The sequence below is a fragment of the Malania oleifera genome, chromosome 8 (assembly GCF_029873635.1).
Source record: "Malania oleifera isolate guangnan ecotype guangnan chromosome 8, ASM2987363v1, whole genome shotgun sequence".
In the NCBI taxonomy this organism is placed as follows: Eukaryota; Viridiplantae; Streptophyta; class Magnoliopsida; order Santalales; family Ximeniaceae; genus Malania; species Malania oleifera.
The window spans coordinates 108,706,779-108,730,988 of record NC_080424.1 but is presented as its reverse complement, the minus strand read 5'-3'; the positions used below and the strand labels follow the sequence as shown (position 1 = coordinate 108,730,988).

Sequence of the window (24,210 nt, the reverse complement as noted above, 5' to 3'; positions counted from 1 at the left end):
ATTTATTATTATAATATAAATGTATATGATGTTGAGTTAGATTTTTTTTTTTCTTTAAATTCAAACATTTACTGGTCACTAAATTTAAGATCTAAATTATATTAATTATTTGGTATCTAATATTTGAATATGTGTTGTTTTTCAATTTTAATCTTCTTACTATTTAGGAGCATAGATATTCGAATAAACTAATAAGCACTTGCATAAGTTAAAGTTTTTAATTTAACATAAATAATATTTTCTTGCAATATTTTAAATTAATAATTATAAATAAAATATAAAATTCATTGTTGTACAAAAAAATTATTTTTTTATTTTAATCACTTGGCATTGAATTTTTTTATTTTTTTTTATAAATGATAAAATTAGGAAAAAAAAATCTTTGGACCCAAATCAAACATGTTTTCATATCTAGTTCTATCAAAGGAATTTTAAGAAAATTCAGAGTTACCATCAAACGCAGTAAATGTGTAATTGGTTTACTTATTCAATCAACTAATTTAAAGATTAAATTTTATTTAGAAGTCATTCAAATGAAACAAACGTGCCTTAAAATTAATATTATTTTCTCTCAGGTTTGGATTTTTTCTTATTGTTACACATTAAAAAAAAAAAAAGAGGCGTAGTGCTTAGTAGTAGTAGTTGTAGTAGTAGAAGACTAGAGACTTAGTTGTAGAGTGAAATACCCTATTCTTATTTTTAAATATTTTAAGTTTCAGAATAAGGTAGGGGCTTTTTGGGAAACTGGAAGTTGCCACTATGCGACCAACATTTGAATTTCAAAATATGTTGCCGTTAAGAGTACGAGCTCGAATCCGCAAAGGTTATTTAATCCGGCTTCCAAAGCAATCGTCTTCGTGAGATCTTGAAATTGAGAGAGAGAGAGAGAGAGAGAGAGAGAGAGAGAGAGAGAGAGAGAGAGAGAGAATGGAGAAATCGTCGGCGATGGATGCATTTGAGAAGCTAGAGAAGGTGGGAGAAGGAACCTACGGGAAGGTTTACAGAGCAAGAGAGAAGGCGACGGGGAAGATCGTGGCCCTGAAGAAGACCCGCCTCCACGAGGACGACGAAGGCGTCCCTCCCACCACTCTCCGCGAGGTCTCCTTGTTGCGGATGTTATCTAGGGATCCCCATGTCGTTAGGTATTTTCTAACTTCTCTTTCTTTCTGTCTTCGATTAATCTGCTTAGATCCCATGATTTCGCTGTACTTTCTTTTATCGATGCCGGCAGCGGTTTGTTTCTTTGCTTGCAATTTGAATCTGCGCTTTCGCTTGTGTTTCATTGTGATTTTTGCTTTATTCACTTTGGATTCGTTATTTCAGACTAGGGTTTCAGTCTTGTTTATTGTGGATTATTTTAGCCTAGGGCTTTGCTTCTAGGGTTTTTGCGGTTTTGTTTCGGTTTATTTGAATTTTCTCGAATCACGCTTCCAAGGCTTTAATTTCTTAATGCATTTCGTTATCACTCACTTCTTTTTCTTGCGCTATGCTTGAATAGTTGGCTGGTTTCTTGAGAGATGTCCTTCCCTTTGTTTTCGTTTGCCTTTTCATTGAATTGTTCTCCTTTTCAATTCCGAATGCTTGCATCCTTGAGCCGACTCCCCCCCCCCCCCCCCCCCCCCAACTTTTTTTTTATTTTTTGGACAATCTTCTTCTCTGTATGAAGTTGCATAACAGGTTCTTACCATATTTTCAATTGGATGGGCTATATGTTATATGTTATTGGGCAATGTGTAGATGTTTTAGGCTATGTTGTTGAAGTAAAAAGGCACACATGGATTCAACAGAGTTAATCTCAATTACTTTTTTTTTTTAATAGTTCCAGTAGGATCACATTACCTGTGTATCAATAAGAAAGGGTGATTGAGTGTGGGAGAGAGATAGGCACGTTTGTTCAACTCCACAAAACTTTACCCAAGAATATCGGTAGATCTTGATCTATTTTACTTATTGTAGGCATTTTTTTGACGAGGGTGTGTGCTTGGTTGCAATGAGGATTGCTACAGGCAGTGATTAATTTCAACTGCCAAATAGTTTGGTTTCCCATGTGTGGCAAATTTTAATTTATATTATTAACTAGGTTGAGCATGGAGAACCAAATGGCAAGTTTTTGTGTTTTGGAGGGTTGTATCTGTCAAGTCTCTGGATGATTTTCTTATGATCAAGACCTCTTTTTACAAAAAAGTGCCATTCCGCTCTATCTTGCTGGTTCTGTAACAGAAATGCTTACCATTGATCTTGTAGATTGATGGATGTCAAACAAGGTCAAAACAAAGAAGGGAAGACAGTTCTCTACCTGGTCTTTGAGTACATGGAAACTGATCTGAAGAAGTTCATTCGAAGCTTTCGCCAGACAGGAGACACAATACCTGCTAAAACCGTTAAGGTATGCATACAGTCTATATTGGACTATACCCATATATTTGATCATACGCAAGTAGCCTCCGACATACAATTGCTCTTGTGATCATCTGAAATCGAATATTTGGGATTTGTGATGCAGAGCTTGATGTACCAACTTTGCAAAGGTGTTGCTTTCTGCCATGGTCATGGAGTATTACACAGGTTATTTATCATATAAGTTGCCTATTCCCATCTTATCTCCTCTCTCTCATAAACCCCCTTTTGTCAATTCTCTCAATCTGAACTCTCTTTAACTACACCAATACAGGGACCTTAAGCCTCACAACCTTCTGATGGATAAAAAAACAATGATGCTCAAAATAGCTGATCTTGGACTTGCTCGTGCATTTACTCTTCCCATCAAGAAGTATACTCACGAGGTATCTAGTTTTATTGCCTTTTACTGATGCAGGGATGATGATACCCACAACAGTCCTATTCAGATAATGAAATTGTGTGCAATTGTTGTTACAGATACTGACCCTGTGGTATAGAGCTCCTGAAGTCCTTTTGGGTGCTACACATTACTCAACTGCAGTAGATATGTGGTCTGTGGGCTGTATATTTGGTATGTATCCCTTTACCATTATTATTGCCTTGCAGTAGGTATGTCTTGTGTTTTTATTTTTGGCTATTTGTTTCATGTAACTCTAGCCGAACTGGTTACCAAGCAAGCACTTTTTCCTGGAGATTCAGAATTGCAGCAGCTTCTGCACATTTTCAGGTTCAGTTGAATGTTTGCTCCTATACTTTTGCGCGCTTTCTTTCCCCTCTAACCTGTTTATTTTCAAATTTTTATGCAGATTATTGGGTACCCCAAATGAGGAAGTGTGGCCAGGGGTAAGCAAGCTGCTCAATTGGCATGAGTATCCCCAGTGGAAACCTCAAACTCTGTCATCTGCTGTTCCTAATTTGGAAGCGGCTGGACTTGATCTGCTAGCGGTAAGATGGATTTGATGTCTGTCACATCTGTTTCTTTTTTTGCTCAATTCAAGTTTTTAATGCGGCTACCATAATTCTTTTTCTGCAGAAAATGCTGCAATATGAACCCTCGAAGAGGATCTCCGCAAAAAAGGCCATGGACCACCCTTACTTTGATGATCTGAACAAGGCTCATCTTTAGTTAATGACCCTACTAGAAGCTCTACTGAGCCAAAAGCTTTGTACTGATCCTGCTTTCCTCAAGCATATGTTTTTGTTGCCTTATTTTTTAGTACTTTGGTGTATGACTTTCTTTTAAATTCAATGGCTAGCTAGGTCCGCTTTTGCTCTAGTCCATTTTTCACCGTGAAAGCACAAATGCGGTTCAAATAGTTACTTTTGGTGTACGACTTTCTTTTAAATTCAATGATTAGCTAGCTATGTCTCTGCTTTTGCTCTATCCCATTTTCACAGAACTGTTTTTTAGGATTTTGTAAGAAGATGGGTGTTGCTGGCAACTGGTGGTGATTCATTGTCACTGCTGCCAAAGGCTTGGATGCCCGCCTGGAAAAAGAAATAAGAAACTAAAATTGGATTATCCAAACCAAATTCTCAGTTTTCTTCATTTTTGAAGACTGAACTCAAATATAATTATTATCCACACATTTTAATACATTTCTTCTGCCCATTTAAAAAGCAAACACTTTTAGGATAGATTTTAAAACTTGTACCTAGATTCTTGTGTGAAGTTAAAATCAAGACACAAGTCACATAAAGAAAGTTGACCAAAAGGATAGCAAAATTGAAGCCAAAACATAAGCTCACAACATAATAATTGAAAATTCGTTCTCGCTAGTTCCAAAAGTAGCCACATAAAGAAAGTTGACCAAAAGGAGAGCGAATGAAGCCAAAAACATAAGTCCCCAACATAATAACTAAACATTCGCTCTCGCTAGCTTCCAAAAGTAGCCACATAAAGAAAGTTGACCAAAAGGAGAGCAAAATCGGAGCCAAAACATAAGTCCACAACATAACAACTGAACATTTGCTCTCGCTAGTTCCAGAAGTATTGATACCTGCAGAGGAAAAATAAGTCACACTTGATGAAAAAAATCAAGTCTTCTTCAGAATGGTAAGACTACCTAAGGCAAAACTTGTGAAGCTACAGAGTAGCTAGCATATTATGCTAGTGCGCCAAAACTAAGGGGTGTGTGTGTGTGTGCAAAACTTGTGAAGCTATAGAGTAGCTAGCATATTATGCTAGTGCACCAGAACTAAGGGTTGTGTGTGTGTGTGTGTGTGTCAGCTAACATTACCAGTCAAGCCAATGATTGTCTTAAATATAGGAAAGACACAACAAGAAAAACATGTACTTTCACTAAAGTCACAAACTTAACATTCATAGTTTTTTAAGATAAAACAAAGAGTTTGACAATAGAATCCTATACTCAAAATATGTTTTTATAAGGGACAAGTTTTAACATCTTGTATTATGAACTTTTATATACTTGGTTTTGGTTGTGTCAAAACTATTTTTATGTACCTTAAGATTCAATTAGATCAAGTATATTTTCATAAGAACGAGTTCTAAATTATATTAGTATTATAATCTTTTACAAACTTGGTCTTGGTTGGGTTTAAATCCTCAGTTATGCACCTCTCAAATTTCTTGAACACCTTTCGGTATTTGGGATATAACTTTTGCTAAAAAAGTTTAAAAAGGACGATCTTGGTGTCTATGGAAAGTTAAAAAAATATCTCACAACTTTTATGTTGATAACTTTTTCTAGTTTGGGGTAATCGTCGACGATTTGGGGTAATTTGTTGATGATTTTAGGCAGAATGTTAATAGTCGACGAATTGGGGCAATTAGTCGACTAATGAGGTCCAATAGTCAATGATTAGGTTCAAATAGTTGACGATTAACATCTGGATTTAGTCCCCAATGGCTATAAACGGTTAGTTCTCAATTTAAACATATAATATATCATCCCAACTGCAATGCCCCAGCCTTTAATACGGCCCTAGAGAATTACTATACATACATATCATGTACAAATCCTGAGACATACATAACTACCCGCCCTAAACAAGGACATACGAGTATTTCATAATGGTCTGTACTCACATATATTGCGGAAAACATAAATTGTCATATGGATTCTAATACATACCAGAGTATCTAAATATTCCTTACATATATTTAACCGTACATAAAACATAAACTATATTACATTCCAAAAAACCAACCAGGCTAACAACCCGGTACTCATAAACAAACTTACGCTAACTAACAGGACCCTACGCTGCACAGCTTCTCTAGACGACTAGGACCGATTTCCTGTAACTCCTGAAAACAAGGTTGTAAGATTGGGGTGGGACATTTCTCAGTAAGGAGGAAGATATTACATCAATGTGTGACTGTACAATTATATCCTTGTTTGAAAACAGTTACATAGATTACACATTCTCAATATTGTAATATATAAGTATATATATTCCTAATAATAGATAACTCGGCATCATTACAAGTAAGAGTTCCCGAGGTTGGGGTAGGGTACAGGCTCATACACTGTACAATCCCTCCGCCCGATACTCAGACCTGTGACCCTACCCAATAAAGCTTTTAAATCATGTATATGCATATTTAGAACACAGTCCAGCTCAAAACTATCATAACTATGCCAGTAACTCTCCCTGGAAAAGGTTGTGCGATAAGAAAGCACTAATCGAGCCCTGTTCGTGCAGGCACTCTCAGAAATCATAATATACTGCAGTCCAACTTGGCCATCACCACCCTGATCCCTTTTGACCAGTGTCCTTTCTTGCCTAGCCTACTACTAGGTACCCACACTGAATAATAACTACATGTGGTTGCATTGTACCTCTGTTTTGGCAACAGTACCGAGCCAACATAATATAAGTTTTTTAAGGCTTCATATACTATTGAGTCAAGTTACGGTCACAATATCATATATACAATTTACATTAAAACATAATAACCTGTGCAATTCCAGTATTTTCACAATCTCATTCATGCATACTTTCATTCATACTGTGGTAAAAACCGGCTCGTAACCTCTCAGTTTTACCCTTTTCTCATACTTGGCACGGTATCTAATCGGCACCTGTTTTTTGCTATTTCTGATAACTACTAGAAACTTTAGCCCCCATAGTTCATATACATGCATCTAAAATCAGTATAAAATCAATTCATATCATACGTCACACTTATTTGGTCAAATATACATTTCATATAAACTGATTCGTAAAATATCATTTTTGCTACTATTAAGAGTTTCAAGCATCTCCTACTTTAGTATTAGTGCAAATAAAGTAGTTTAAAAAATTTGGAGATTATATGCCAATAACCCCATATTTTCCAAAATTGTAAAATCGTGAAAAACTGTAAGAATCGGCATTTATACCCAATAAAACTTTGCAAATAAGCAGTTCGTAAGTAGATATAAACATAAGCTACATATCTTGTGATTTCTTTTTCTAAAAATACTGATGCAAAAAAATTCCCTTACCTTTTTCCCGAAAACTGAAACACGAGCTTATTGATCCAAAACTACAACACAGGATCCTCAAAACGTAAAAATCGAAGAACAATACTTCAATATTATTCAATCTACTACAGATCTACCGAAACGAAAACGAATTCAAATCGTTACCTCAATTTTAGGGACAATCTCGAAAATCTTCAAAACGACGATCTAATCCGCTATAATTGTAAAGTTTCTTCCTCTAGTCCACGCAAAAACTTCCAATAGTAGAAACAGACGACGAATGGCGAAGGATCGTAAAGAGAGAGAGAGAGAGAGAGAGAGAGAGAGAGAGAGCGAGCTTTTGGGTTTTTTTACCCCTTAAACAATCAAAAATGATATTTATAGAGCCTTTGACCGAGTCAAATTCGTCGACGAAGCGGCGCCTTCATCGACGGACCAACCAATCAGTTCGTGGACGAAGCTCTACCTTCGTCGACGAACCCCATCCAGATATTTTTCTTAGTTTGCTCGGTATTTCTTCGTCGACAACGCTCTGAATTTTGACGAATAAGAACTAAAGGGACTTCGTCGATGAACATACTGCCTTTGTCGACAAAGCCTGTTGTAATTCCCTTTTTACCCATTTTCTTATTTATTTTCCTTATTTACGGGTTCGGGTCTCTACACCAACAGTCATAAATCGACTAGTAGCCCATTTTGCCTATAAATACAAGTCCATAGACTTGATTAAACATAGGATTGATGATTTTTACACGAGTTTAGTGATTAACATTTATTGAACACAAAACCTAAGCACTTTGGATTTTAGTTCTTCATATCAAGTGCTCAATTTCTCTCTTCCTCTCTAAATCTTATTTGATTCATTGCTTGAGAGATTAGTATGACGTTGTGTTGTATTTGATATCAGCTCAATTAAAGGAGCATCATTTTGTATCTCATATTCTTGTTGTAAAGGGATTGGTTCCTATATTGAAGGTTCTTGGTGAACCGTTGTTAAAGGTTCTTGGTTGACCGATTTGCAAGGCTTCTTGGTGAACCTTGTGGCTCTTGGTAAGTGGTGGGATTTGTTCCCGTGTGAAGGCTCTTGGTGAGAGTTGAGGGATTTGTTCTCTCGTTGTAAGGTTTCTCCACCGGTGAAGGAGTTTGATGGTGGATTGTGGAATCATTGAATTGGTCTCAAGGCGTAGACATAGGCTTGGTGCCAAACCACATTAAAATAACGGTGTTGAGCTTTCTCTCCCTATACTCCATTGTTTATATCTTGTGCATGATTTAATTTTATATATTGTGGTATAATTGTTTGCATCTTGCCAAAATTATTATTTTGTAGAGAAAAGTGAAAATACGCGAAAGAGTCCATTCACCCCCCTAGACTCTACACCCGGGTCAACATATGTAATGACTAAAATCAATGTTTAAACAAGCCTTTAGACTTTTATTTATAGGCAAAGGGGCGAGCTAGCCGTTTTATGGTCGTTGGGGTTTTAATATAAAAACTCATTTTGAAAACTAGCTGTTTTTTGCTCATTAGGTGTTCTGTTTTTGTCTCAAATGGTCCACGGTTTCAGAAAACCGTCAACTATTTTTCCTTGAAAGTCTTCAACATGAAAGTTTTGGGATTTTTCCTTAACTTTCCGTAGATACCAAGATCACCCTTTTTGGAGTCTTCTAGCAAAAGTTATGCTCAAATACCAAATGGTGTTTACAAAATTTGAGAGGTGCATAAATGAGATTTTAAACCTGTCCAGGACCAAGTTTTTAAAAGATTATAAGACTAATATGATTTAAAACTTGTCACATATATAAATACATTTGAGTAAAGGATATTTTTATAAAATTCTTTGTTTTGTCTTTGAAAACCATGAGTAGTAAACTTATGACTTAGTGATATCCTATGTACTCTTACAAACTAGCATGCACATGCAATGTGCTCAACTCTTGCTCAATGATCATGCATGAAATAATACTGTAAGAGTTACAATAAATACTACCTCAAACACTCCCCATTACATATGATTCTACATTAGCTTCGTTGGATGTGCTTGAGTTCTTCCGAGTGAGTTTCCTTTTTATCTTTCCAACACGAACGTCTACTCGGTCCGATCTTTGCCTCTGATTCAGTACCTTCATGTATTTGCCACTTGTATCTGTACTTAACTTGATTTGCAAAGAAAGGTTACACTTGGAACGACAAATAGGTTAATATCATCAAAACACATTAAATATGATTATGTAGCCACTAAAACTAACAATTTCCCATTTTTTGATGATGTCTAACCTGTTAAGATTTTACTTGATCTTTGCATTTGAGTTTGTACCTACCATAACTTGATATGCAAAGATGAGTTTACATTAAACCACTAATGGGTTGTTATCATCAAAACATGACAATTACGATCATGTAACCACCAAAACTAACGATTTCCCCCTTTTTAATGATGGCAAACGATTGGTGTTCTTATAGGATATAATTGTAAGTTCCCCCTTAATTTATGCATATTGTTTGAATAAGATAAAATATTTCTCCCCCTTACTATGTGCATTTAAGGCATAATTAAACATTCAGCATACAATTATATAAATCAGAAAGTTCTTTTTATATTAAGACAAATTGTAACGCCCCGACCTCCTGAGAGGACCCGGAGTGCTACTAATCAATTCATTTGCCTAATAATACACATTCTAATATCATTTATGCAGCGGAAAACAAAACTAAAATCTTTCAATCAATACCACACCAGAGTATTTTACATCCATCTATGTTCTAACATACAACATACATCCACCTGTGTTCACATAAATACATATCTCCATAACATAATCCCCAAATTTCAGTACGTTTCACAACCATCTAACACTCGGAAGACTTAAACATAATACATAAAATATTTACATTCCCAAAACATCAAAATTATATCCTTTTCCTCAAAAGTGCTATAATAGCTCGAGCTCTCTGAGTCGTGGAAGTCCTGAAAAAGATTAGTTCATATTCGGGTGAGACACATTTCAGTAAGGGAAGAAACAATATATTAAAACAGTGTGTAGCCAACATGAGTTGATAATCAACATAATATTTAATATTTAAAAAGCGCTAATACAATTTTTGAAATCATTCTCTGATCCTATTCAAACACATGCAAATGTTTAACCACGAGATTACCCGGGGATAGGGGTGATTACCCGCCCATACAAGTAGCATCCCTCTGCTCTGATATTTTTGACAACCCAAAGGTCGCAGCTAAAGCATATCAGGGCACTCACCTTACTCAGTAAGCCCTCAAGTGATAAATTAATCTCGTACTCACACTATTCAACAATAGCTTACCGGAAAAGGCCCTAAGGATAGGGAAATCTATCCGCCCATACAAGTAGGTTCCCTTTGCCCTAGTACGTTATGCGGCTACTGCCACACCTGTAGCTACTAGTGCACTCGCCTTACTCAACAAGCCCTCAGGCGAAAGGTACGCCTCGCCCAATCGTAACATGTTTTACGTACATACATACTTCTAATATCATAATACATCATTCTTTCTATCATTATTCAATCATACACATTTGTTTATATTCATGGCTTAACATTACATTTCATTTCACTTTAAGTGATTCTTTCCCATTTTACATTGTTCACATTTCACATTTCATTTCTATTTCATTCATTTCCCTTTTCATTTCATTTCATTTTATACCCAGCATCTTTCAGCTGTTTTACCCAATATATTTCAGCTATCATACATTTACCCAACCACTTTCAGCTGTTTTACCCAGCATATTTCAGCTGTTACACATTTACCCAGTCACTTTTAGTTATGACACATTTACCCAGCCACTTTTAGCTGTTACACATTTACCCAGCCACTTTCATCTGTTTTACCCAGCATATTTCAGCTGTTTACATGGTTGCATTCACACACACAAGTAACATAGTCTATGTCATGTTTAATTCACAATGTATTACTTATTTAACCCGCATCTCATACATTTAACATATATTTCCACACAGCATTTTATTTACTCATGCCACACAATTTAGCAATAAAATTCATACACTGCTTGTAAAATAAGCCAACCAACATTTAATGTTTATATACTAAAAATATCTTTCATTTCTTACATAATTATCCTGAAAATATTTCTCACTTTCATCAGTTCATTTTCACATATACGTATCTAATAAACAGCCCTAAACTCAAAAAAAAAATATAATTCAAATGGTTGGCATTTTAAACCCATACTAAAACATATACACGTACATATAATACAATTTATTTTTCCATTAAATTCATAAAAATTATGATTTAATATATATTTTCCCCCTTGCCTGAATTCTCGAACTACACCGACGGGAATCTCACACCGATGCCCGCGGCGCTTACCTGAACCCTGATTCAAAAATTCTAGTTCCATGTAATTAATTTTGAATAAAATATTATTTTAATATTTTCTAGGCCCATAAATTCTAAATAAATAAATATACCCTTAAATATAGTCAAATTACTAAATTTCCCAAATTAATTAATTCATTTCCCCAAAATACTACCCATCTAGCCTTCCCTAAGCTCCACACACCTCAAATTAACCTTTAAACTAATATTTAATACTCCCACTTAATTTCCTAAATTATGCCTGCGGGGCCCAAAATTACACCCGCGGCGCTTATCCGAACCCTAAATCAAAATCCTAATTTCATTTAAATTATTCCTAAATAAAATATTATTTAAATATTTTCTAGGGTCAAAATTTTCAATTTACAGTTATACTCGCATATTTAACTAATTTGCCAAATTTTTCAAATCTCACTCTCGCTTTGGAGTAGAGCCTAGAAAATCTCAATTGAAAAATTACCTACGTCAAAATAACGATGACGACGACTAGGACCACGTGGTGGTACCCGATCGCCGATTTAACAGTAGATTTAAAGCAAAATTGAGAAAATAGGAAAAAATTACCTTTCCCCAGGAGCAGTGCCTAAGTCGTTCCCACGACCAATCTACTCTAATAGAAACGTCGGTGGTGATGAGTAAAGCCCAACGGTATTTTTGATTTTTCGATCGGCCGAATATTGGCCAAGAAAATAAGAAGAGAGAGAAGGAGACGTGAGGTGAGAGACGGACGAAGCTGAGAGAGAAGCAGAAAGTGAGATGAGAGGCGTGAGGAAGCTGAGAAGACGCGCAGGAGTTTGAAATCCCAAATTCAATTTGGGATGAAGCTTCCTGAAGAAGCATTAATCATCATTTATATACTTTAACACATATATATATATATATATATATATATGTATATCATTATTTCAATTAGTTTTTAGTTTTTTTTTTAAATTCAATGTAATGAAATTTTAATTTAATTACTAATTATTTAATTTATCTTAATTTAATTTAATTTCTTAAATTTTAATTTTTTTGTTCCTTTTTTTTTTCCACGCCATTCCTTTTATTTATTTATCTGTTAGTTTATTTATTTATTTTAATTATTTTATTTTAACATTTGAACTCATCAATATTGGTTTGATTTTCTAAAGTTCCCAGCGTAGTAATCAACCAATTATTATGCATAAACTGGGATTTTATACCTTGAGCGCTATCCACAAAAATTTTGGTAAGTGTCTCTAATTTAGCACTATATAAATTCATTTAGTCCACACTTATCCCTTTTTGCTTAGTTATGATTAAATCTACCTAATTCCTATCAATTCCTAGGTTCTAAGGAGGCAATAGTCTAAAATTTAGGTAGTTTGCTTTGGCACCCATTCTTCTTTGGGTCCCAAGGTGTTGGTCTTCTTAACTACCCATTCTAACTTTCTTTCTTTGCCTCTTACACCTCTAAAAGGACAAAAATCATGAATGTGACCTTTCAATTCACAAGACAAGCAAGTTTTATTTGCATGTGAAGGTTTTTTCTGATTAATCCTATTTTTACTTGATGAGGTATAACCATTTGATTTATAAGAGGAATCATAACTCAAATTTCTTTTGTAAATACTATTTCTTTTTACTCCTAAGAATTTATTGAAGTTTTCTTTTCCTCTAATGGTTTTACCATGATCTTCATCTTTCTTTTTTAAGAGAGTATTTCCTTTTAAAATGTTTTCAATTTGAATTTTCAAATTTCCTACTTCTACTTGAAAAAATTCATGGTCCTTTTGAGATGTAGTTAAGAATTCCTCATTTTTCTTTTTAAGAGAATCATTTTCTTCTTTTAAAGAGAATTCCCTTTGTTTAAATAAAGCAAACTCTTTCTCAATATTTTTGTTCTTTATTTTTACTAAAACTAATTCATCAAACAATTTAGAACAAGTATTTACCAATTCATCACACATAGGAGTGTAATCATTGTCATCGGAACTTACCTATTCTTGCTTGTTAGCTTTTTTTTTTTTTTTAAAGAAGGGCGGCACCTCCATTTATTTATTAATATACCCTCACTTTTTGCGGAGGAATACCGTGGTTACAAGACAAGCAATGGGAGATTACAATAGAATAAAAAACTTTAAAGGCCTCCCAAAAACAATACCAACATCCAACCAAAACAGGGCTACAAGTCCAAACAAAACAAAACAAGGACCTACAAACCAATAAAACACCCCACGCAACAAAACAAAAAAACCTCATATAAGCGTAAACCAATACCAACAAGAAATCAGCTAAACATACCTCATATAAGTCGTACCCATCTTCTCCAGTTTATACAAACCATTGATAACTCTAGGAAGTTGACTACTATTTGTAAACAAACTATTCCTCCCCATAGCACCTTGTCGAGTCAAAGCATCTATCACTTTGTTCCCTTCTCTATACCAATGATTTATCGAAAAGTCTACTCCCTCCAATAAACCAATAAGTTGCTCCCAAAAATCCCACAAATATCACAAGGAGCACTTACTGGATCTTATCTAATTTACTATAACATTCGAATCACACTCAATATCAATATTGGTATGGCCCAAATATTTGCAAATCTTTATTCCTTCCATTACAACTCTCAATTCAGCTTCATTATTTAAACAATAACCAAAATACTTTAAAAAACAAAAAATAAAAGAACATGTATGGTCTCTAACGATGCCACCCCCACCCGCCGGCCCTGGGTTCCCCAAGCTACTCCCATCCAAATTTAGTTTCAACCTCCCTTGTCTTGTTAGCTATGAGACAATAATGTTCCGCTTCTTCCTCTACTTCATTGTTGGTGGAAAGTCCATCAAATTTGTCCCAAGTTGCAGCATCATCGTCACCATTCTTAACTTCGTATGTGTCTTGGAGCTTGTCCTAGATTTCTTTTGCGGTTTCACATCCGCAAATACGATTATACTCCTCATCGCACAAGCTACTATAGAGATAATATTTTGTTTTGAAGTTAAGTTGTACTAACCTTTTTTCCGTTCTTGACATCTATTCTATTTCTTTTGGTTCCCCTACTTTATTTTTGAAGATGTAGTCTTCCTTTGTAACAACCTGCCACATCTCAAGATCATGTGACTGAATGAAGATCGTCATTCGATTCTTCCATGCCAGGTAGTTGGAGCTGTTGAACATTGGTGGTTTGGTCACGGATTGTCCTTAGGAAGAAGTGTCCACCAAATACACCATTTGATCTTTTCGCTCTGGAATTTACTTCGAAAAATTAGGCGCCTTGCTCTGATACCACTTGTTGGCCCTAAAGTCCAGTCTAAAGGGGAGGTGAATAGGCTCTTTTGCGTATTTTAACTTTCCTCTACAAAATAATAAATCTTGACAAGATACAAGCAATTATATCATAATATAAACAATATAAATCGTGCATAAGACGTAAATAAAAGAGTAAGGAAGAAAAGCTCGACAAACAATGTTAACGTGGTTCAGCCCCTTGCCTTCGTCCATGCCTTAAGACACACTCAAGGATTCCACAATCCACTATAAACCTCTTTCACCGATGGAGAAGCCTTTACAACTGGGAACAAATCCCTTTTGCTCACCAAGAGCCTTTCCAAGGGAACCAATCCCTTTTGCTCACCAAGAGCCACAAAGTTCACCAAGAATCCTTGCAATTCAATTCACACCTTCAACCACGGTTCACCAAGAACCCTTCGTAATTCGGTTCACCAAGGATCCTTTGCAACAAGAAGATGAAAGTGATATACAAAACAAATGCTCCTTGAATGAGCTGATAATTGATACAACCATCAGATCAGTCTGCAGAAATCTAGCAAACGTGTTGAGGAAGGTGGTGACTACAGAGAAGTTGAAATTGTGCTCAACTTCCATTGGTCTTCATGCTTGAAGATAGATGTGAGTACATCATTTACCTATACACTGGTTGAGATGATGCCTCCATCTCCAAGTGAGAGATTGTTGAGATGCAGAATGTGGTGGGTCATCGGCAGCTGCACCGACCAGCCGCTTCTGTTGACATTGGAGACCGGCGGCCACCAACCCTTCACCTACCTAGCCCACCATGGTTGATTTTCAGCCAACCACCTTTGAATTACCCCCCCCCCCCCCTTTAATGGCTATATAAAGGAGATGTGTGTGCGTGTAATTGTGTGTGGGTCAAGATGTGAGAAATTGTGCATGGCTGGGTGGGTGGCAGGAACAGAGAGTTCAGTGTGTGCAAGTGTGTGTTGAAGTTGTGTGTAGTGTGTGAGGAGAGAGTGTTGTGAGCGAGAAAGAGAGTTGAGTTGAGCAGGTGCTCCTCCTCTTCCTTGTAATTCTCCAAGTTTATAGTGAAGTTCTGTGTGCTCCGTGGACGTAGGTCAGATTGGACCGAACCACGTTATATCTTGGTGTTCAGTATTTTGTTTGTTGGTGTTCAGTATTTTGTTTGTGTGTGATTATTGCTTCTAGATCCACCCCAACAATTAGAGTGTTTCCATATATAGTGGTGGACATTATGATAATTAAAGCGCATTGTTTCAATTGATCTTTAGATTTTTTTTAATAAGTATGTAAGTATTGGTTCATGCTGTTGTTTAACACATGCATGCTCGTAAATTTGTTAATTCATTATTAGATATTGTGACACTTTTTAATTGGTGGTTTGTGAAGTATTTCAATCATAGATCTTGGCAATTTGAAGCACAAATGGTCTTAGCAGATCCTACATGCACATTTTCAGGTTTAATTGAATGTTTGCTCCTCCTATATATACTGGTGTGTACTTCCTTCCCACCCCCCCCCCCCCCTTAACACTTTTTGTATTTTGAATTTTTATGATCAGAATGTTTGCTCTTGCTTTTTTGGCTTGACTCAATTCTTCTAGTTGTTAATGTGACAACTATAATCGCTTTTTCTGCAGAAAATATCGCAATATACATGAACCCCTGGGGAGGATCTCATAAAATAAAAATAAATAAATAAAAGCAATGGACCATCCTTACTTTGATGATCTCAACAAGCTTGTACTGATCCAATTGCTTTCCTCAAGCATATGTATGTGTTGCCTTACTATATATACTAGCACTTTTGGTCTGTACCATATTTCACTGTGAAAGTGCGAACACAAATCAAATAAACCTGTTCTATTAAGCTTTTACATTAGCCATTTTTTTAAAAATGCTTTTTGGATTCCATGAGAATATGGTGATTACAAGAAGAGTGAAGAAGAAAATAAAATAGGATTTATCCAAACAAATTCTCAGTTTTCAATTTCAGAATGCTAAACTGAAAAGTTTACTATCCAGTCACTTCTAAGAACAAATATACGCAACGCGCAGCATACAACTACTTGTTTTCATTTTCAATCTGGATACAGTATATTCGCTTCTAGTCTCACTCTATTCAACAAGCAGTTGCCCAAGATCATCCATTTTAAGATTGAATGGGTGGAGAAAAGAATATCTGAATTAATACAGTGAATAATGAAAGACAGTAGAATGGCATGTGGAAAGTTAAAATTCAAGACACAAGCCACATAAAGAAAGTTGACCAAAAAGTAAGCGAAATCGAGGCCAAGGCATAAGTCCATAACATAATAACAGAACATTCGCTCTCACCAGCTCCAAACAATTGAGTAATGGTACCTGCAGGAAGGAAAAAAGAGAAATATGTCACGAGAAATAAACCATTCTTTCGTGCTAGTAGCAAAAATTCAACCGGAGGATACAAAAATGTTAAGGATGCAAACAAGTGCTCAAAGATCACTTTGTTAAGGATAACAAAAAATCTCATCAGTGAATGATGCAAAACTGGTTTCAAAACATTGTCGATGGAAGATGTGAATGAAAATGTGTTTTCTTGCATAACATTGTCAAACGGAAATGCAATGAAAGAAAAATTGAAGCTGTTTCTTTGAAAAAGTGACAGAATCAAATATTTCCAAATCTTGTCTTTTGTTTTCTTCTTTTTTGCTCAGTGATCCTTTTTTTTTCCCCTGACATGCAACCAACCCATAAATAAAGAAATAAAGCCCCTCTTGGTTTTTTTTCCCTCCTATGCATGAACTGTTATTTGTGACTCTTATACTTCTGTTTTGATAAGTAAAGAAGGAAGGAGGAAAAACATGAAGGGGGCAGCACAGCAGGACTCGTCGACGAGGAGCCTATGCTCGTCGACGAGGGAACAGCAAAGGGTCGTCAACAAAGGTTCTAAAGCTTGTCGACGAATAATTAGCGAGAGCGGGAAATTTTCAGACTTCTGGCATCGTTGACGAGGCTCTGTGTTCGTCGACAAGAGGCGCCTGGGCTGCAGCAGTTTTTCTTAATTTTGAATTTTTGAACATTGGGTGGTTGGGCAAACAGGGGGAAACCTCCGAGGAAACTCTATATATGTCATCTGGGCATATTTTGAGATAAAGAGTGATCATTATTGAAGTGTATTGTGTACATTTTGATTTCCTTAGTGAAATTTATGTGTCATTGCTTCCGTGGATGTAGGTTTTGCCAAACCATGTAAATCTTCATGTTGATCTTGTTCTGGTTGTATGTGTTATTTACATTTACTTGTTGTTTATTCCGTTGCGCATCTTCATTATACGATCCATATTGTTGTGAAACTTGAGATTGTTCCACCTAACTTTACCACAGTTTACTATTGTACAGGTAAATAGAGAGTGAATAATTGTGCAAAATTACACCAGGTAAATTCCCAGGGAAGTGGGGGGTCACAACGGACCGCTTAAATCCCTCTTTCCTAGATAGAATTTTCCTTAGACATGTAATTAACACAATATATTACTACAACTATACCCGACAAAAGCTAACTACTGAATAGATAAAATGAAGAACACCGGAATTTAACGAGGTTCGGCTAATTGTGCCTACGTCCTCGGACACTATCAATCAATATTTCTCTATTGTAGAAATATTACAAAATGAGAGAGAGAAAAGAGAATGTGCCTAAGAGAGAAGTAGGCAAATTTGGGGATGATATTACAAATAGAGGTGATGGGTTTATATAGGTTAGGAAATACCACTATTACAACCACTAATCACCTACCTTTGAAAATATAGCCCACCATTGAAGACTTCAATGGCAATGGTAGGCTTCTAGAATGAGCCATAATTCAACACATATCACAACATGAACCAATATAAATATTGTTTTGCTGCAAAACTTTTGAAGCTATTGAGCAGCCTGCATGTGCTAGTGTACCAAAACAAACCTTTTTATCAGTTTAAGAAGCCCTGTGTGGGTGTTTGTGCACCCATGCCTTAGGAGATTGAGCACAAGGAGAGTGTGTTTACTCAGGTATGTGGTTACAACCTCAGCTAACTATACCATCCAAGCCAAAGCCGTTTTCAATCTAAGAAAGAGCCCACAAGCTAGAAGAAAATGTACCACACTACAAATAGTGAAGGATTATGTCATTGAAACTAAAAGATATCCTGTCCAAAGCTTCATCTTTTGCTCGAAAGGAACTTCAGCTAATAAGAGGACATCAACCAAAATGGTTGAGCCTGTAAATCTGACAGTGTTATTGGCTAGAAATAGGGCCAGGTATGCATTGGTTAACGGTGTTGCAAATACGATCTGTTGGATTATGCGCACCCCACAGAGTAAAATGAAAAATAGAGAACAAAAGAAAGAAGAGCATAACAATTTTACGTGGTTCAGTAGGGTGCCTACATCCACAGAGCCTCTATAAATCGCCAATGTATACCAGAATAGCCTTTATGGTTTCAACCTTAGAGTAAAAGTATAAACAGCCCATACACTAGAACTCCATAGATGCAGCACCCAAACTCAAAATATAGCAGTGTATGACAGGGAGATCACTCCCCAGTGCATCACCAGGCCTCTTATCACCCCAGGATCAGCCCAATAAGATTTTTCAGCCCTCTTGCCTACGTGTGAAACCTTACCCTCTCTTACATATTTCAAGCGGACAACCCAGTCAAAATATGAGCCCCAATTCAACAAATGAAAAGGTAAAATTTTAACACACTGGTAGGATGAAAATAAAGTGTAGCATAGACATCCATACAAGAAGCTACAATCTAAAAGATAATCATACCAATGTTCATTGCAGGAGGAAGAGAAAATTGAAGTAGGAGAACAAATTGATACAACGGACTTGCATGCACCAAACCAAACCGAGCTGCCCCTTTAACAATGAGAATGCCCAAACAGGGAAGTGCTATATAACGAGCTACTATGATGCCAACAATGACAGACTTCTGAACTCCTGATCCTCGTAAACCTGCAAGACAAATCCATTATCAACCAATTGCTCTAAGTTGCCAATGCAAAAAATCCCATGGTCCTTAAACAGAACCAGGTTAAGCCAAGGTCAACATATAGAAAATCAACCTCAGATTAGTTATTACCCTTAAGAAGGTTTCCTCCCACGATCAGGGTTAGAACTGGGATGGCTCCATCCCTGCAGCCAAAAAGAATTTGGGAAGCTTATATGGGGCATCCAAATTACTGTATCCGATGGCAAATCAAATATAATACAAGAAACAAGAAGGGTTAGGATTTTGTTAACCATTCAGATTGAGTTTTTAGGATTAGTAGTTACAACATATGTGAATCTGATTGTATGCCCACCCATCTTCTGCAGACGAGCTATAAAACTATCAAATTTAAGGTGGATTAATCTTTTGAGTCTGGTGTACGATTAGAATATAGGAACTGAGCTTAAAACCAAGTGATGAAACACAATTGATCAACCTAGAATCATAAGTTTTCATCTCAATGCATTGGATTAGTGATAATCAATGGTTTTTAAAGTTTCCAAACTTTTTTTTTCGTTTTTTGCAAAATTTGCTTTTTGAGTGACTTCCTCTTCAGTTTAAATGACTGCCTTCTGAGAACATTAATTTTAAGTTGTACAACCAATTTCCTAGTCTTACAATCTTAGGAGCTTGGATCATTTCAGCCCATAAAGTCAGACAATTTCAAGAAATGATTGCTGGACTGAACTGAGGTTGTGGGTAGGTTCCATTACCCCAATAAAGAAGCAGAGTCCTGGATCACACGAAGGGGAGCATCATCGCCGATCATTGATTTTCGAAGCAATGGAACAAGTCCAATCAAAAAGCCAACAACCTATATAAGAACAAAACACACGGTTCAGTATGGAGATTCAGTGCCCACACTAGTTTGCAGAAAAAAAGCCTAATGCCTTCAGGGACATTGGAAGTGGCATGACCAACACATATACATACCAGCAGATCACTCTCCTAACTTGATGGGCAGACATACTTGCTTAATATTAGGAATCCCATCATGGTACAAAAAAAAAAACTATAATCCTAGAAATTTAGGCATAGATCTATCACTATGGCATTAAGTATGTTTTCTTTTATACTCTTTGCATCGAAAATCAGCACAGCTTATCAATCCATATCAACAGGCTGCATGCTTGTTCTTACGAGACACGTCAGGGAAATGGAGAAAGAAACAAACCCAATTAATCAGAATGATTCCACTCTGTTCCATATATTTTTCTAGAATCTTTTCTTGTTTTTTCTGCAGTAAAGATAGTTTTGGTAATAATTGGTCCCAGACGAGCTGCTCTTCAATTTTTGAAGTACATATTGGTTTATTTAAATTCCTACCCAGCTGAATCTATCTCATAGATGCATACAGCATATACATATATATATATATGGAAAGGGAAGAGATGAGCAGCCTACTTGCTGAACCACTGTTTTAAAAGGCACAAGGCAAAGCACTTTAACCCTTATGAGGTAAGACCTAAGCCTCGAGGCGTTGAGAGTTGAGACAAAAGCCTTTTGAGAATTTTATCCTTTTTTTTTAAGATGTAGATACTTGAAAAAAAAAATTAAGAAAAGAACAAATTAATTTAAAAATCAAATACAATAGTAAACTACTTGGTAGGCATTCAAAAAATACCAAGAGGGCATAAGCAGCCAACATGAGATTTACACACCTAAAATGCATAAGCTGTTGAGAATTCCACTTGTGAAATTTGTCTCACATTGGAAAAAATGAGTATTTGATGGGTGCTATATACATGGTGTAACCTAAGACTCAATAGGCTTAAGCTTGGCTTACATAAGCCCCAACTAAGAGGGCTCTAAGCCACTAAAGGCATGCCTTTTATGCAAATGTGTAAGCCTCAGTGCATAATGTGTTGGCTTTTTGGGGATTTGGTATCTCAGACAGAGCCTCAAGCAAGCCTCATTTTAGTTTTTCAAAACACTGTGCTAAACAATACAAAGTGATCAAAAGAGAAAGTTATAAAAGCCATGGGATCATACTGCTCCAGTTGTTGAAGGGGCGAACAATGTCTTTGGGTTGACCTTTCCTATCAGTGTCCCCAAATGTTGCCAAATTTTCTTGGAAATTGCCACCTGTCATACAATTTCTATGATCAAACTTAAGCTCTCACATGGCTTCTTTCAATGAAACAATGCAAAATCAAAAATTAAACTTCAAGAATGATATAAAATTTCTTCAATATTACCACAAGCATTGCACTATAGCAAAGTAATTTAAACAATATGAAAAATACCACTATTTTGGTATAAAACACAGAATTTCAGGATGGCTGAAGGAGAAAGGAAAGAAACAATACACCAATTTCTCGGGCATTAAAAGAGATCAGTAAGGGGGGTAATGCAGAAAACTCATGAGGCTTAGTGCAGAAAACAACCTTAGCATCTCCACCAGAAGTAGTGCAGGGCAGTGCAAATTTATCTGCATAATCCTCAGTTGTTACGGATTCTCTGGGATGAAGGAGAGGTTCTGTGGAGCTCCCTGGATGTGATAATGAGGCTTCACCAGAAGCAACACTGATACATGATCCATTTACTTTGTATTCTTTAGAACTCGTCGAAGATATTCGCACAATATTATAAACATAAGTCCACAAATAAACGGCCCCTATCTGGAGTATCACAACACATGTAATTAAAAATAACAAATAAGTTCCTGATTGTCAACTAAAGTAAAATGTGCCGAAATAAAGTTATTTGAAAACGGAGCATGAAATCTTTTTTTTTTTTTTTTTTGGTAGCAACCCCATACTTTGCTCCTTGAGTTATGTTCTTCACCCATCAAAAAGGAAAAGTAAACAAGATTGGATCCCTTGATCTAAAGAAAAGACCTACAGCCATTGAAAGTGAAACATAAGCCATGCCATAGGTATGACAGATATCAGGATCTCCAAATGGGCTCCCTTTCTCCTTACAGACTGCTGGAATAATAATGAGAGGCATGTTCCCCAAATTTCCTGTTCACATCAATTCAATAAATTTATTTTCAAATATCTACCATTCTCAACAACTCCCCCCTTGAAGGCCATCCTTCCTAACAACAAAATAACTAAATATTTTATAATGATCTATGAGATGACTTGGAGAGGAAAATAAATGAAACCTCACATCTGTTCCTTTTCACCCCCATTTTTCCAATACTTATAGAATTGCATTACTGCATGCTTACCTGCAGCACAACAGCCCACAATGAGGCCTTGCAGATGTTGAGGAGCTCTTGTCAATCGAGTAACGATCCATCCAAGCACCGAACCAATCATAAATGTAAACAGAATATTGAATGGCATGAACCACCTACATATACACTCAACACATTCATTACAAAAACTAAAATGCAAAGAAAATTAACCCAACATTGAACACAGAAAGTTTGGGCATGAATTGTACAAATTGATGCAGTGGCACCAAAATTTAACTCACAACTGCATCATACTGTCATATGTTATTGTTTGTGCGAGTTTGGTGGACACAAGCGCCGGATTGAACACAAAAAATACAACCTGTTTAAAAAAACCAAAAAAAAACACACACACACGCACAAAAGAAGACAACTTAGTGTTGAAGAATTCATATGGAAATCTGAAACAGGTAATTCCATACATAGAAGCAAAACTAGTCAGCACTCACATTATTCAAATGTTTCCTAGCATCCTCCCCCAAAATATCAACTGAATCTGTCGCGAGAAACAACCCGAGTGCAGTAATCAAAAGAACTTTCAGGACTGGAATTGAAGCAGCTACGAAGAGATCCAAAAGTTCCATGTTGGAATTTCTCTTTACAAGTTTTAAAGTGACTGCTTGTCACATCCTATAGAAGGAATGAACATTCATCAGCACCTCAGGAAGTGCATCAAACCAGCTTTTCTTGAATCAAACGCAATTTTGTGATGGGCATGAAAGTTCCATTAAAGGGTTATATAACCAAAACAAGTATTGGTAAAAGAAACTCCAAATAAATGAAAAAATAAATCAAGAACAGAGACAAAAGCAGAGAACAAATAAAACAAATTAAAAAGCGAAATACAAAACGATCAAAAAGCCTTGTTCCCTGATCCGTGTGTGCTCGTCAAAAAGGAACAAAGAAAAGGAAATTTGACGACAACTTTTTCCTCCTTTTTTTCTTGTAATTTAATTTAGTTTAATTTAAAAACAACTTGCGTTCCGTCCCATGTTCAGATTTAAGTGCCACAGACAGCATTTCCCATCATTGGATTTATATTTAACTCAAAATTTTATATATATTAGCAGAAAGAAATAATAAATTAAGGAAGAACAAGATCTGAAACTCACCGCCGGCGAAAGAAATTAAAACGTTGGTATGATGAACATGGGAAAGAAAGAACACGTCGGAGTTCTGATCCCTTCAATTTCCTCCAATCCCTTATGATTTTTGTAGTTCCCTGCTTTCTCTACCTAACATTCTTCCTCTGCATGCAAACGTCCCACGAGTGAATTAACTGGACACATGAGAGAATGAATGAGCCGACTGTGAAAGCAAGCACATGGGTGCCTCCGGAAATTTTATAGCGGTCCTCCTTGTGGACCACCACGTATTCGTTGTCACCAACCATTTTCGTTTTCTTACGTACGTGGATCCAGGTTAAAAGCTAAATTCAAACATTCCCATGTTGGAATAAAAATGTTTAAAAAAATTGACTGACTTCCTAATCATTACAGCTCAAAAGAAATATTTGGACAAATCATTTTCTAATATTGGTTGTA

General features: G+C 36.1%; 2 protein-coding genes across 2 annotated transcripts; one reads left to right on the top strand and one right to left on the bottom strand.

Moving 5' to 3' along the window:
• Positions 1–759: 759 nt before the first annotated feature.
• On the top strand, positions 760–3,676 carry LOC131162968 (cyclin-dependent kinase B2-1). The gene is made up of 8 exons (XM_058119613.1): positions 760–1,142; positions 2,245–2,386; positions 2,504–2,565; positions 2,672–2,783; positions 2,878–2,971; positions 3,058–3,127; positions 3,207–3,345; positions 3,434–3,676. Exons 1-8 carry the CDS (start codon positions 928–930, stop codon positions 3,524–3,526), a joined length of 927 nt encoding a protein of 308 aa, XP_057975596.1. The 5' UTR covers positions 760–927; the 3' UTR covers positions 3,527–3,676.
• Positions 3,677–16,504: 12,828 nt separating this feature from the next.
• LOC131162967 (protein PIN-LIKES 3-like) lies at positions 16,505–23,986 on the bottom strand. Its single transcript, XM_058119611.1, has 11 exons — positions 23,779–23,986; positions 23,116–23,296; positions 22,909–22,988; positions 22,658–22,782; positions 22,324–22,445; positions 21,867–22,100; positions 21,472–21,564; positions 20,193–20,293; positions 19,570–19,622; positions 19,257–19,442; positions 16,505–16,824 (listed from the first exon to the last, which is right to left on the bottom strand). Exons 2-11 carry the CDS (start codon positions 23,248–23,250, stop codon positions 16,700–16,702), a joined length of 1,254 nt encoding a protein of 417 aa, XP_057975594.1. The 5' UTR covers positions 23,251–23,296; positions 23,779–23,986; the 3' UTR covers positions 16,505–16,699.
• Positions 23,987–24,210: the final 224 nt, after the last annotated feature.